This window comes from Lissotriton helveticus, chromosome 10, assembly GCF_964261635.1.
Source record: "Lissotriton helveticus chromosome 10, aLisHel1.1, whole genome shotgun sequence".
NCBI lineage: Eukaryota > Metazoa > Chordata > Amphibia > Caudata > Salamandridae > Lissotriton > Lissotriton helveticus.
In genome coordinates this window covers 1,254,422-1,270,068 of record NC_136071.1, presented here as the reverse complement: position 1 = coordinate 1,270,068, position 15,647 = coordinate 1,254,422, and the positions used below count along the sequence as shown (strand labels likewise).

The 15,647-nt window shown below is 48.7% G+C and overlaps 2 protein-coding genes across 2 annotated transcripts in view; one reads left to right on the top strand and one right to left on the bottom strand.

Moving 5' to 3' along the window:
• Positions 1–8,374, top strand: part of WDR45 (WD repeat domain 45) — a 71,044-nt gene extending 62,670 nt beyond the window's left edge. The window contains exon 10 of the mRNA XM_078664492.1: positions 7,733–8,374. Within this exon, the coding sequence (XP_078520618.1) occupies positions 7,733–7,842 (110 nt within the window). The 3' untranslated portion in view covers positions 7,843–8,374. The remainder of the gene's footprint in view (positions 1–7,732) is intronic.
• A 113-nt stretch (positions 8,375–8,487) lies between these two features.
• Positions 8,488–15,647, bottom strand: part of LOC144785710 (uncharacterized) — a 33,201-nt gene continuing 26,041 nt past the window's right edge. The window contains exon 5 of the mRNA XM_078664491.1: positions 8,488–10,322. Within this exon, the coding sequence (XP_078520617.1) occupies positions 9,346–10,322 (977 nt within the window). The 3' untranslated portion in view covers positions 8,488–9,345. The remainder of the gene's footprint in view (positions 10,323–15,647) is intronic.

Below are 15,647 nucleotides of genomic sequence, written 5' to 3'. Positions count from 1 at the left end.
TTAGTGAATTATTTTCTCTTTTAATATTGGCTTCGTGGTAAGGTGTTCTTTGTCTTTTCAGAACGGAAACGTGAAACCATCAGTAGGTTATTAATAGCGGTCAGTCTCATGTTAACATTAGTTTCATGTAGACCTTTTGTTTTGGAGTTTGTGCACCCAGAAAGGTTATACACTTGTTTCATATATTTTGTATAAATCTGATGTGTAATCAGATTTCATTCAATATGTATGTCTGGCTTGATAGCGCGACTGTCGCTGGCGTTATGTAATCAACAGAATAAGAGCTCTAAGAAGTGCTACAGAGAACGGGGTTTGGCTTCGCCCTCCTTTTGATTTACTGTTTACAGCATTTGATTGGACAGATGTCGTGTGCTTCCACTGACAGAGATGCTTATCCCGCAGTTTTGTCTTGTGGAAAGCTTATGGTCAATAAAGCAGGATTGATGTGATTATGATGACAAGTCAGTGATCGAGGCCATAGTCCTAACTTGTTTGTTATGAAAATGTATGACCAGTCCAGGAAGCCGGATATGCTTATTGTGAAAAGCATGTTAAAGCCAGCGGGTATTTAAGCGTGGGTTGGTAGTATGATGTGTTAGAGACTGTAGACAGTTATTGTATTTGATGGCCTCTCACACATTACTGTAGTAGGCAAGAGTTTTGTTTGGTGTTGGAAACCTGCTCTAACAAACCATGGGGACTGACGTTGACAGTCCTTGTTAACCCCTCTTATGTGAGGCTGCATATTGTTTTTCGAGCTCTTTTTGCATATAATTTACATTTTATGACTACGCCCAATGGTTGCCTTATTGGAATGCGTAAGCGCAAATCACTGGGCTTGATTTAGTTATTGTGATAAGCAAATGATAAAGGCCATTGGCCTTATTGCTTCACTGGGAAACATTACCTTGTATGCCTTATGTCTTACCTGTTTATCATGAAAGGTTATGACAAAAGCAGTATGCCTGATATATTTATTTTCCAGTTGGGGTATACCCAAGCCACCCTTAGTCACCAGGAGATATGTGCGCTTCCTGCCATTCTGGCTCTCCTACCGCCCCAGATAAAAGATTCTAAGGAAGATTGAAGTTTCTTCATCATGGAGGTGGGCGGTTGTAGTGGCATCGCCTGCACGAGGTATAGGATCTTGGACAGGAGGGACATTTTTACGGCTGCTATTCGTCCCGACCAAGAGATGGGACCCCCGTGCCAGGACTGAATAAGAGAGCGCACAGTGGCCAGCAGTGTGGAAAGGTTATGTGACCGGGATTTGTCAATAGTAGAAATAGTTGTATGCCCTGGGAAGAGATTCTCTGTGTGGCCCGTGTGAGGGGAATGTCTTTGCTAGGCGTGATTGCTCGTCCTGCGGAATGGTGAGATTAAGGGCTTGGATTTGGTGGCGTTCACTTTGAACCCCGATGCTTCCCCGAATAATGCGATTTATTAACTTGCACTAGTGCCACCGGTTCTGCGTAGCTGGCCCAGATTAATTGACGAAAGTGGGGGTGGGGGAGGGGGCCAAGCCAATAGTCTCCAGCACCAATTGCAGGAACGGCCAGTGCACCCAGTCGAACGCTTTTTCGGCGTCTACTGATAAGAACAGTGTGGGTGTCTATGAGCAGTTAATTTTATCCATTAGGTGAAAGAGACGTTTTGTGTTGTCCCAGCATGTGCGTCCAGGAATGAAGCCCCACTAGTCAGGCTCTACTAATCCGGGCATGTACCGTCTCAATTTGCTGGCGAGAATCCCCGTAAAAATCTTTGCATCCACATTGAGCAATGATATGGGGCGGTAGGAAGCGCGTTGCTTAGGATCCTTCCACGGTTTTGGTAGGACCGTTATGATAGCCGTCTTCATGAAATGAAATGAAATGAAAAATTAAATTTATATAGCGCGTAACTACCCGTAGGCCTCGCAGCGCTTTAACTGATTGCTAGTGGCGGGCTAAGGGTAGATTAACACGCTTTTGCGAACAGGTGAGTCTTTAAAGCCTTTCGGAAAGACATAAGATCCTTGCTCTCTCGAAGGGAGAGGGGGAGAGAGTTCCACAGTTTAGTCGCAGTATGGGAAAAGGAGCGACCACCCCAACGGGCCTTGGAGATTTTAGTGGTAGTCGCTAGATGTAAGGACCCAGAGCGCAGAGCTCTGGCCGGGACATAAGGCATAGATATGGGGTGCAGAATTGCCGGGCCGGTGCGGTGAAAAGACTTGAACACAACGCACATAGCCTTAAACTGCACTCTGGCCGCTACTGGGAGCCAGTGAAGTTCTCTCAGGGCTTTCTTGGCTGACTGCCAGCGGGGAATATTATACAGTAGCCGAGCAGCACAGTTTTGTGTGACTTGGAGCCTGTGGGTCACTGCTGCCGGGGCTCCTATATAAAGGGCATTTCCATAATCCAGGCGCGAGAGGATCAGGGCCTGAACCACGATCCTCCTAGCCTGGAATGGGAGCAGAGGGAGCACCTTGCGAAGCATCTTCATCAACCCGATGCATGTAGAGGCAGTTTTAGTGGCCTGGACTGAAAAGTCAAGCGCTTTATCCAACCAAATTCCCAGGCTCTTTATTTGGGATTTGGGAGGAGGAGGCGTGCCAAGACAGGGGGGCCAGATGGAGGTTAAAGAAGAAGGAGAGGGGTTGCCCAACAGCATGATGTCAGTTTTCTCTCCGTTAAGCTTAAGATGGGAAGATTGCATCCACCTCGCCACCGCCTCTAGACAGGGCCCTAAGGTGGAAGACGATCCCTCTGAGTGGTCAAGAGAGACCACCAATTGAGTATCGTCGGCGTAGGTGACAATACGCACACCAAAGGGCTGGACTATCCCTTCTAGAGGTTCCATATAAGCATTAAAAAGAGTGGGGCTCAGGGAGGAGCCCTGGGGCACCCCACAACTAAGTGGATGTTTGGGGGAAACTGACTCACCCTCGAAGACCTGAAAGAACCGTTCCTCAAGGAAGGAGGCTAGCCACTCCAGGGCCGCGCCCGACACGCCCAAACCACTCAGTCGTTGTAATAAAGTGGCATGGTTTACCGTGTCGAACGCGGCACTGAGATCAAGTAATATGATGGCGGCCTTTCCTCCGCGATCAAGCACTGCTCTGGCTTCCTCAGTCACTGCCAAAAGGGCAGTCTCAGTTCCATGCTGAGGACTGAACCCCGTCTGAGAGGCCCGGAGCAGACTATTAGACTTCATGGTCTCTGTGAGGGTGCCCGAGGAACTAAAGGAATTATATAGCCGGGCCAGCATGGGGGACAACTCCTCCACAAATATTTTATAAAAATCGGCTATGAATCCATCCTGTCCAGGGGCCTTTTCCACTTTAAGCCTCCCTATTACCTCAAGGACCTCTTGCATGGTTATGAACATCATCTCCTATGCCGAGGACACCCAGCTCATCCTCTCCCTCACCAAGGAACCGCACCCCGCCAAGACCAACCACCATGAGGGAATGAAGGCCGTCACCGAATGGATGAGGAGCAGCCGTTTGAAACTGAACTCTGACAAGACGGAGGTCCTCATCCTCGGCCCCATCCCCTCTACCTGGGATGACTCCTGGTGGCCGACCACACTGGGAACAGCACCGACCACGCACGCAACCTAGGATTCATCCTCGACTCCTCCCTCTCCACGTCGAAGCAGTTCAACGCCATCTCCTCCTCCTGCTACAACACCCTCCGCATGCTCCGCAGGATCTACAAGTGGATCCTGACAGAAACTAGAAGAACGGTGACCCAAGTCCTCGTCAGCAGCAGGCTGGACCACGGCAACGCACTACGCAGGAATCCCGGCCAAACACTTACAACGACTGCAACGCATCCAAAATGCCTCCGCCCGACTGATCCTCAACATCCCTCACCGCAGCCACATCACCCCCCACCTGAGAGACCTACACTGGCTGCCCCCGTCAACAAGAGGATCACCTTCAAGCTCCTCACCCACGCACACAAAGCACTCCACAACGCCGTACCAGCCTACCTGAACAGAAGACTCAGCTTCTACACCTCAACCCACCAGCTCCGCTCCGCAAGCCTCGCCCTCACCGCCGTCCCCCGCATCCAACGAGCAACTTCCGGTGGCAGGTCCTTCTCCTTCCTCGCCGCCAAGACCTGGAACACCCTCCCTACCCACCTGCGGCAGACCCAAGACCTGCTTACCTTCAGAAAACTCCTCAAGACCTGGCTCTTCGAGCAGTAGCAGCACCCCCTCCCCTCAGCGCCTTGAGACCCTCATGGGTAAGTAGTTGCGCTTTACAAGTGATTGATGTCTGCCTCGAGGGCTCCAGTAGTTTTGTTAGGGGGGGTCTACTCCAAATAGGTGGTGCAGTGTGTGGAAAGCAGGGGTTCCGCACTGTATAATAAGGCGTAGAACCGTCCGAATTCCACCGCAATGTCCGTATCTTGTGTCAAGAGATGCTGGTCTTGGTCTCCTACAGCCTGTATGCAGTGCGCATGCGCCTGTGTGCGTAGTCTTTGGGCTTAGAGCCTTCCAGCTTTGTTGTCCTCTGCATAGTATTTCTGCTTCGTACGGAGAAGGTCATGTTCCGCTTGGTCCATGTCAAGGGCCCTGAGCTGTTTTCTAGCAACGATCAGTTGTTGTGCCTTGTGTGAGTCTGTCCGTCCATGCGCCTCCTCCATGTCCCTCACTTGCGTCTCTAGCACCTCACGTTTAACCCTGCGTTCCCCATTGAGCCGCACCGCTATAGCTATATAGGTTCTCGTCACTAAATCTTTAAGGGCGTGCCACAATGTTGTTATTGATGTATGCGGTGTGTCGTTGTTTGCGATATAGTCCATGATTACTCTCTTAACTTCTTTAATGGCAGGGTTATAGGATTGCAGCTTAAGATTAAGGCGCCACAACCTGGAACCCTGACTGCTATTGGGAAGGCACTGTGTAAGCTGGATAGGAAAATGGTCAGAGATGGAAGCAACCTCGATGTCCGCCTGTGTCACCGCCGGGAGTAGGGAGGCTGAGACTAGAATAGTCTATTCTGGCATAGGACTGGTGCGCAGCTGAGAAAAAGGCGTACAACTTTATGGAAGGCTGTAGTGACCTCCAAGCCTCTACTAACCGCACATATGCTAGCCACCGGAGTCCCTGCTGGGTGAGGGCTCCTGTTGGGCCAGCCTTCTGAGGGGGGTCCAATCTAGGGCGGTATCGGGTACCAGGTTAAAATCCTCCCTATCAAGACCTTAATATGTGGTGTGCTGAGAATCATCTCAACCGCCTGGAGGATAATGGGTTCCTGTTGATCATTGGGCACGTAAAGGCATGCAACAGTCAAGTTGTATTGATAGAGGGAGATCTGCACGGATGGCATGTGGCCCGTGATTTCAGAGTGTATTTAAAGGGCCTAGCCCTGGAAGTGTGTGGATACTAGGATTGCTACCCCCGCTTTCTTGCGTGGCCCAGCACACCAGAACCGACGGTCAAACCACTTTGACCGCATGCGGTTCCAGTCCTTTTTCAACAGTTGAGCGTCCTGCTCTATGTGTGCGGTCAAGAGGAAGGTCTCTTTCCTCCAGCTCTGGGACAATGCGGTGAAAGAGTCGTAGAACTAAGTCCTCCAAGCGACCTGCATCCGCCTGCAGCGGAAAGACCTTGATTCTAATATAAGATCCCTGGGACCTGTTCTCCAAATCCTCCAGATAGTTGAGATCAGCGTTGCGCTCCTTAGGTTCCAAAATGTCGCTGCCTAACACCTCCTGACATTAATATTTTAAATTAGAATACTCTTTTGTGTTTCTAAAAGATTAACAAACTTTTACACTTTTTTCCTGTACTATAACCCCTTGCATCCTGATGACGGCCCCCAGCCATCATGCACTACGGCGCTCGTGTGCTGATGACGGCTGGGGGCCGTCATAAACCCGCCCGCTTGCGATTTTGCCGCACAGGCGCAGAATCGCGGCCGCATGCAAGGGGTTAATTTGCGGAGAGCTCTGTCCCGATTGGTGGATACCTGTGCCTACATGTGAAAAGTTACTAGTAGTAACTTCAAACTCTTGACTTATTTTTTACATGTTTGTTCCATTTTTTTTAAATATATTAAATAAAAATTTTTTAACAATTTATTAAAAAAATTTCGCCTAAACTAAAATGTTTGTATTTACATATTTATTAACATTTTTAAAAAGGTTTATGTATCAATTTGAAATTCATTTTTTTTAAATGTATGTTTATTTTTTAATCAAAGAGTTAGTACAATATTTTAACTTAAAATATTTATTTTTTAATATATATTTTTTTACATTCAGTTTAATTTAAATGTTTTTAAAAAGTCGGGAAACATTACTTACATTTACCGTTATTCTTTACAAAGTTCAATTACAAGTCTCTGCCTCCATTATTTTCTATGGGAGGAGGTTGCAGTATCCGTGGTTGGCAATGTGTGTTGCTGGACTTACCGCTGCTCCTTTTTGGCTGTAGTAACTTTGCATTCTACAGCAGTGGCCCCTCCTGCTCCAGGGGGTTGAGACCTGTAAGTCTACACTGTTGGTTAACTTCACATGTATCTCAAAGTAGTAAAGCTACTCCAAAGTGTAAGAGTGAGCGTGCATGTTTAGGTTTATTTGCATGTAAGCTTCCCTTTCTGAATCAGCTCCACAGATTTTACAAGATAGAACGGGCAACTTACTCAACTTTGGCCGTGGGGGTAAAAACAATATGTGGTGATTGTAGCCACCAATGTTCACAGGTGTTTCACTCTGGATGGATTCCTACAGGCCAGTAGGGTCTAGAAGGCTGCTCTTGAGCAACCCAGAAATCCTGCCGCCCATCTCCAGTTGGACATGTGACTGGTCACCTGAGCAGCAACATGTATTGGTCTGTGAGAATGACAAAGTAAGGAGCAGGGCGCACATGGTTGCTGTGCTGAGGACTTTCAATCCTACACGGAGTTTACATGGAGAGTTGTTTAGCCCCTTCGCCGCTTGCGATATTTCCCCACTGTGCTGGGGGGCGGGGGGGGGGGCGCGTACAGCACCCCCATGCTCATGACGAGGTCAGCTCGTCATGAGCCACAGCGTTCTGGTGCTCATGACGAGCTGAGCTCGTCATGACCGCGCCCGTTCCAATGGAACGTTCAGCACAGCAGGGGAATCAGACCAGCGTGCGAGCGTTCCACGGAACGGGCGCGGTTATGACGAGCTCAGCTCGTCATGAGCATCGAAGGAGTTAGAAGTCACACGGCTAGTCACATGGAAAGCGGGAACTACCATCAACGGTTATATTTAGTACCAATAGAACATGACCGGAGAGAATCAGGTTTTCAAGGAGGTCCTTCACAAGGGTGCCGTAAGCCTACTGGGCCATGTACAGGGAGTGAGTGTTCCAGGAGTACCAGCTGTGTGGGGGGGGGGTAAGGGGGGGTTGATGATGAATATTTGGGAGACGTAGCGAGTGGTGGTTGATTGAACTCTAGACTGGTGTTGGGGGATGGTTGGTTGGAGCGTCATGCATTGTTGGTTGTTCAAAACTTAGACTGGAAACCTGCAGAGGGTGTCCATGTTACTATGTCAACTTTAAGCTGGTTCAAAGTTTGAGTTGAGTATGTGTCCCGGGCAGGTTCAGGTGTTTGTGCCTGCTGCAGTATTTCTTTTAGCTTCATACAGCATCCTCCCAATCTTCCCTATCCCTTTACCTCCCCCTCCCAATATCTGCCATTAGAAGCTGGTAGGTATGAGATTATTTTGCTATTCTAAGTTGTCCTCCTCTCTTTCCCTTACAGCTATCTGCGTGGACGGCACCTTCCACAAGTACGTCTTCACTCCTGACGGCAACTGCAACCGGGAAGCGTTTGACGTGTACCTGGACATCTGTGACGATGACGACTTTTGAAGGCGGTGTGGGCGGACACTGTACCTGGTCTGCGTGTGGCCCACTGTGTAGTATGTGGCTCTGGGCAGCCAAAAGTGGACATTGCACCCTGTCTTGAAGGGGCCCTCCCTGAAGTGTGGGAATCTGGGCCCAAAAAGCTGGATATTGTGCCCTGTTGGGACAGAACCTGCCCTGGAATGTGTGGCTTTTGGCATGGAAAGTGGACATTGTGCCCTTTTGGGGAATGTGTGGCCCATGGCCGAACTCAGATTTCAAATTGCCACCAGAGTGCAGGCGCCTGCAGACTCCTGGCCGAGCCCTGCACCACGTGTTGTGTATAATAAACGTGTAGTCCGTCTTGCCTCTGCATGTGCTGCGTGGGACGACAGACCTGGACCACAACACCTTCCTCCTATAATGGACACTTCTGCAGCATGGATCCTGTTCTTCTGCTGCTTTTTCATTGGATCCTGGTTATTAAATAATACTGTCCTGTGAGCATAACCCGCTGTGTTATCTGTGGCAAGAGGCTAATAAATGAAGATAAAACACAGCATCATCTTGGCTTTGATGCAGCTGCCCTTTATTTCTTTGTTAGCCATCACTGGGTTGTCGCGCAATAGACTTCTCTTTCGTTTTATTTATCGTTAAAGAAGTCCTTTCACCTTTGTTGTATTCTCTCTTTATTTGGTTGATGGTGGTGCTGTTTTTTTGAGTGTTTTCAGCAACAGAATGATGTTTCATAAAATAATGAAAAAATTATATATTTTTGTTTCCATCCCAGGTCTCCACTTCGACATCTTCTCTCACAGCGGTTTGACTATCTAGACATGGTTGTAAGTTCCACAAAGGCCACTGGTGCCAGTGTATGTAAACTCTTGCACTGAGGTTGGACTAGATTTTATGTACAAATGATCAACGTCATGATAACCTGTCATTCTAACATTATGCATTGCTGGGTCCACCTTCACCTCACTCCCACTTTCCATCCCTTTACTCTTTCTTCACTGTGTTCCAGCTTCAGTACGCTTCACCATGGAGAAGCGCGACAGTTAGGATGCGTTCAATGGCTAAAGAACCATGACCCATGCACGGAGCAGCTCCGGCCGGGGGAGGGACGGGTGCAGCCAGTATGTGATTATAGACCCCATCAGGGTATCATTTGGAACACATTACACATAGTTTTCGGTCAAGGGTAGCATGGCCAAATTCTCTTCACTTGTATTCATCTGCAGTACAGGAGCATGATACGATTGCACTGTATTCGCAGTTCTCAAAATGCTGGCACGTTCTCTTTGTGCCTGCTGAGTGTGGAAGGTAGTTTGAGAGCAGACATTTGTAGTAACTTGTATTGCCTTTAATGCAATGTCTGGTTTTGACTCCCTCGAACCAGAATTCTTTGAACATAGTGATAGATAAGTGTTACATTGACACTATGTTTGGTTACTAGACAAATGTCTCTCAATTAATTAATATTCAAATGTTCTGTAATCTAGAATCCTTTTTTTAACAGTTTAATTTACATTATTGCCCTAGTTGCTTTCGTATATGTATTCTTTGATGTTGGGTAAGACTTGAGCTGCAACCAAAGCATTTTCCACACTCACTGCATGCATACGGTTTCTCCCCTGTGTGTATCCTTTTATGTGTAATTAAATTGGAGATACGGCTAAAGAATTTTCCACATTCGGTGCATCTGTACGGCTTCTCTCCAGTGTGTATTCTTTTATGTTTGGTAAGACTTGAATTATGACTAAAGCTTGTGCCACATTCATCACATGCGTACGGTTTCTCCCCAGTGTGCACTCTGTGATGCGTGATGTAGCTTGAGCGGTGTGTGAAGCCTTTCCCACATTCAGTGCAGGTGTACGGTTTCACTTCCATATGGATTCTCTGATGGTGGCGAAGGTTTGAGATTTGGCTGAATGTTTTCCTACAGTCTTTGCATACAAATGGTTTCTCTCCAGTATGTGATCGAAGGTGGTTGATAAGTTTATACTGATAATTAAAACTTTTATCGCATTCTGTGCACATGAAAGGCTTCTTTTTCTTGAGGTTTGTGCCTGCACACTGAAGTTCTTTGTCCCCAGTGCGTATCCACTGTTGTCTATATTGGGCACCGGCCGGCATGAAATGTCTGCTACTTTCAGGACGAGCTCCTCTTGATCGTTTTCCACGCTGAGTCCAATAGTTGCTTTCGAGCGCAGGGCTGTTTCTGAATTGTTTGCCATGTTCACCACTCGTGGTAGCTCTCGTCTCTATGTATGTCTGGAGGTGTTTATTGCTGTCTGTCATGCTTCGTTCATACTTAATGATTTTGTTGTGTTTCGTGGGTTCAGGAAATTTCTTCTTCCTTTTAGGTTCCTTATATTTCTTGTCGGTTTTGTTCTCCTTCAAAGTTTGAGGAGCCTCATTTTTCATTTTGTCTGAACCCACCCGCGGATCCAGATTTTCAGAATATTCTTTCTGATTCTTCTCGCATCGGTTTACAAAATCATCATCTGGTAAAAAAAAGAAAAACACAGTTAAAACAGGATATTTTCAACAAACATCGAAAACATGGAGTTTTTGTAGCACAACCTGTGATTTCTTACATTTTCAAGGAATGTTGCGTTTGCATGGTCAAAGCTCAACCTGCTGGAGGTATCCTGGCAATCTACACCCGCGTCATGAACGGCGGTGGCCTCCACCAATGAGCAGAGCTCAAAGCGCTCTCAAGGATGACACATAGGATTTGTATGGGAAACCTGGCAGAATCCGAAGACCTTTTTAGGCGTGCTGTATGGAAGCTGCCACTTGAGTTCTGGAGCCTTGCTTTTATTTGACATTTACAGAAACAAGAACTGGCAAAGCCAATATGGTTCGCATTTAGCATTAATCGGCTTTGCCAATTGTTTATATCCAAGCTGCAGAGCATTCCCGATGCTGCGTAGCATGGCTAAAAAATACTTTAACACAACCAGCTGCGTTATTTTATAGGTAGCCGCACCATGTGTCACTTTTATCTTCTTTTCAGTTACCAATCCAAGTTTGATCAGTAGCTACAAATGAAAACAAAACACAGGAAAGCAGGTGTGGGGAAGCAACAGCACCGGTTGGAAGCAACAGTGGAGGAATCAACAGGGGGTGAGGGGCAAAAGCAACACAAGAGGGCGTGGATAAGGGAAGCAACACAGAAGGCAGGGCTGAAGCAACACTGGGGTGCAGCGTGGGGTGGAAGCGACATGGAGGGAGCAGAGGAGAAGCAACACAGACGGTGGGGCGGAAGCAAAACTGAGGTGCAGCGTTGGGGTGGAACCAACATGGAGGGAGCAGGGCAAAGCAACACAGAAGGCACGGCTGAAGCAATATGGAGGGAGCAGGGTGAAGCAACATAGAAGGTGGGGCGGAAGCAACACTGAGGTGCAGCGTGGAGGCAGAAGCAACATGGAGGGAGCGGGGGAAGTAACACAGAAGGCGGGTGCAGAAGCAACAAGGTGGGAGCAGGGGAAAAGAAACACAGAAGGCGGGTGCGGAAGCAACAAGGTGGGAGCAGGGGAAAAGAAACACAGAAGGCGGGTGCGGAAGCAACAAGGTGGGAGCAGGGGAAAAGAAACACAGAAGGCGGGTGCGGAAGCAACAAGGTGGGAGCAGGGGAAAAGAAACACAGAAGGCGGGTGCGGAAGCAGCAAGGTGGGAGCAGGGGGGAAGAAACAGAAGGCAGGTGTGGAAGCAACAAGGTGGGAGTAGGGGGAAAGCAACACAGAAGTTGGGGGCGGAAGCAACAAGGTGGGAGCAGGGCCGGTGCGGAAGCAGCAAGGTGGGAGCAGGGGGGAAGAAACAGAAGGCGGGTGCGGAAGCAGCAAGGTGGGAGCAGGGGGGAAGAAACAGAAGGTGGGTGCGGAACAGAGGTGTGGAAATTTCTAAATAATCTACTTGTCCATGGGACAAAATGCAACATAAATCGGGAAGCAGCATGGTGGGAGTAGGGGGAAAGCAACACAGAAGTTGGGTGCAGAAGCAACAAGGTGGGAGCAGGGGAAAAGAAACACAGAAGGGGGTGCGGAAGCAGCAAGGTGGGAGCAGGGGGGAAGAAACACAGAAGTTGGGTGCGGAAGCAACAAGGTGGGAGCAGGGGGGAAGAAACAGAAGGCAGGCGGAAGCAGCAAGGTGGGAGCAGGGGGAAGAAACAGAAGGCGGGCGGAAGCAAAAAGGTGGGAGCAGGGGGGAAGAAACAGAAGGCGGGTGTGGAAGCAACGCGATGGGAGCAGGTGGGAGAAAAGCAAAAGGGTTAGAGAGAGCAATATGGAACTGGCAGTGAAAAGCACCTAAGCGAGAGAGGAAAGCGATGGAGGTGAGAGAAGAAACAGAAGGCGGGTAGAAGCAGCAAGGTGGGAGCAGGGGGGAAGAAACAGAAGGCGGGTGCGGAAGCAGCAAGGTGGGAGCAGGGGGGAAGAAACAGAAGGCAGGTGTGGAAGCAACAAGGTGGGAGTAGGGGGGAAGAAACAAGGCAGGCGGAAGCAGCAAGGCGGGAGTAGGGGGAAAGCAACACAGAAGTTGGGTGCGGAAGCAACAAGGTGGGAGCAGGGGGAAGAAACAGAAGGCGGGTGTGGAAGCAGCTAGGTGGGAGCAGGGGGAAGAAACAGTAGGTGGGAGCAGGGGGAAGAAACAGAAGGCGGGTGTGGAAGCAACACGATGGGAGCAGGGGGGAAGAAACAAGGCGGGTGCGGAAGCAGCAAGGTGGGAGCAGGGGGGAAGAAACAAGGCGGGTGCGGAAGCAGCAAGGTGGGAGCAGGGGGAAGAAACAGAAGGCGGGTGCGGAAGCAACAAGGTGGGAGCAGGGGGGAAGAAACTGAAGGCGGGTATAAGCAGCAAGGTGGGAGCAGGGGGGAAGAAACAGAAGGCGGGTGTGGAAGCAGCAAGGTGGGAGCAGGGGGAAGAAACAGAAGGCGGGTGTGGAAGCAGCAAGGTGGGAGCAGGGGGAAGAAACAGAAGGCGGGGTGGAAGCAGCAAGGTGGGAGTAGGGGGAAAGCAACACAGAAGTTGGGTGCCGAAGCTACAAAGTAGGAGCAGGGGGGAAGAAACACAGAAGGCGGGGTGGAAGCAACACGGGGTGCAGCTTTGGGGTGGAAGCAACACGATGGGAGCAGGGGGGGAAGAAACAGAAGGCGGGTGCGGAAGCAACACGATGGGCGCAGGTGGAAGAAAAGCAAAAGGGTTAGAGAGAGCAATATGGAACTGGCAGTGAAAAGCACCTAAGCAAGAGAGGAACGCGATGGAGGTGGGAGAAGTACGCAAGAAAGATGCTGGAGCAGACATGCACGCTTGGAAAGTGCTTAAAAAACCCCCAAAAAATAACACTCGGAAAACAAGCAGCGGAAGGACACAAGTAATGTGCTCCAGGGCAGGGACAAACACAAGAAGAATGAAAGCTCACACATGCTGACAAAAAAAATAAGCAAGCAAATAAGAGTGACACAGCGAAACGTTGGTGAGGAATAGGCGGGATCTAAGTCGACCGTAAGCACATGCGCTGTCCAGAAGGTGAGACCTAAAAGTGTTTATATTGGCTTCTAGCAGATTTGTGGGAATGCTTTTCTTGTTTTGCTCTTTACTCAAGAGATGTATGAAGAGATGTGTGCAGACCATAGATTTAAATCTAAATAAAACTATTCAGTTATTAATGTGAGTGTAACATATTGGTTACCATCATAAAGTAATAGAGCAGTGGGTTATTGCACTTACTGCTGAGATATGTGCGTAACCTATTTATCGTAGGTGCCTATTCTACTAACATAGCTCCCTTTTAGCAATGCAAGGACAGCGAGGCACCGTCTCCGGCTTCATTAAAACTGTGAGATTATCACATTTTGAGAAATTATTTACATATTAACAATCTATGCTTAGGAAATCAAATCAAATATGTGACAAATAAGGTAATTCAGAAGCTGGACCAAATGACGTATGTTTGTTTTCTGTAGGTGAAAGGTTTACAGAGTAGTTGTACAATGTTTTGTTCTTTAGCCACCACACCTTTGACCCCAACAGTTGCACTCAGAATTCTTATTTGTGCTATTTAGAGATTACGTACGTCAAACAGAGGGGGTAGCTTATAATAATAATAAGATAGAGATGTGTCCAGGGTAAAGTATTTTGAGGTCAGTGGGGCAGATTTATGAAGGCCTTGCGCCGCCGGTGCGTCACTTTATTTGACGCAACGGCGGCGCAAATAATGCGCCCTATTTACAACGTGACGCATCTAGGAGATGCGTCACGTTGGAAAGCCCTGCGCCATAAGGAGGCGTTCCTGCGCGGGGGGGGCGTTCCTGCGCAGGAACGCCTCCTAAAAGTGGCTGAGTGAAATCTATGAGATTTCACTCAGTCACTTTCAGGACAATGCTGCGTCAAAACCCTGCACCTGCTTGAAGCAGGCGTAGGTCTTGACGCAGCATTGTGGAGATGGTGCACCCCCGAGCCTTGCTGGAGCTAATGCGCCACCTTTACGGCACAGATGCGTGACGCATCTGTGCCGTTTTTGCCCCATGGTGCGCCGCATTGTAAATGCGGCGCACCATGGGTGGCGGAGCAGCGGCGCAGGATGATTGGCGCATCCCTGGGGATGCGCCAGTCATCATAAATCTGCCCCACTATATTTAGTGATTAAAATATGTATGGAGGAAGTTGAACATCCGCTCTCATTTTGAGTCTGGCTTTCCTCCTGTTTCTTGCCCTCCAGCAACCTTTGTTTACTCCCCAGTTGAGCACTGATCAATGCTAGTTTAGAGGTAATACCTGAAATGTAACTCACCCCCATTCAAAGGCTGTACTTCATCTTTGCCAGGATATGAGAGACCGAAGGTTGGCGGGAGTCGTTCAGTAGAGAAGCGCAAGCGTTCTCCAGGAAATATCCTGAGCATTTACATCAAGATAATTCATAATTTTGAGACTATTCCTGTATGATTCATTTTGAAGGGAACATTCTAAGTCTTCATTACTTTCAATTATTTTTTTAATAGCTAAAGGCTTTTAATTCAGAAATTCTAAAGATAGCCTTGAAAGTACCAATTTATAAATTCATTATAGGGGAAGGCACCCCTCCCTTACCATAAACTTACTCTGTAAATTATTTTCCTTTTGCCCCCCCTCCAAGCTTCCATCCTCTTAGGTTTGTATACTTAGGGCCCAATTCCGATCTTGCTCGGAAGGGCTCCTGACTGCATCCGTCAGAAGCGAGTCCGAGTCGCATGTGCGATTTCCGACCGACTCGTCCTGCCGTATGAGCGAGCGAGTACGTTGTGAATATTGCCATGCACGCCATACGACTCGGACCCGTCAGCAAAGCCCTCTGGACGACTACAACATGGCTGACTTGTGCAGCGCAATGGGTCCGATTTCTGAGTGACCAAGTACGATGCACCCGTCGACCAGCTGGATCGACTCGGAGCCTCCGACTCGAAAAAGCTTCAGGAAGCGGACCCCCCTTCACCCGTAGCCCTACGACTCGATCACAGGGGGGACCCAAAGGTCCCCCCTAAACATGCATGTACAGTGGGCACCAATGTGTCCCAATGACAGGGGCACCCTTTTCTGCAACATACTTTTTTCTCAATGGTAGCCTATTGACTTCAATGGGGCTCCAAGGGACCGAGTCCATCAGCGCTTACTTGCATCGTACTTGAGCGTTCGGAGCCCAGGGGAAGGAGTCGTTCGGAAAGCTCTACGGGACCAAGTCGGCCGTTGGGCTTTCCGAGCGAGATCAGAATTGGGCCCTTAGTACTTACCAGTATGCTTTCATCTAATGTTGTTTAGTTTGAAATTAAATACCCTGAGCATTTTGCACCATGAGG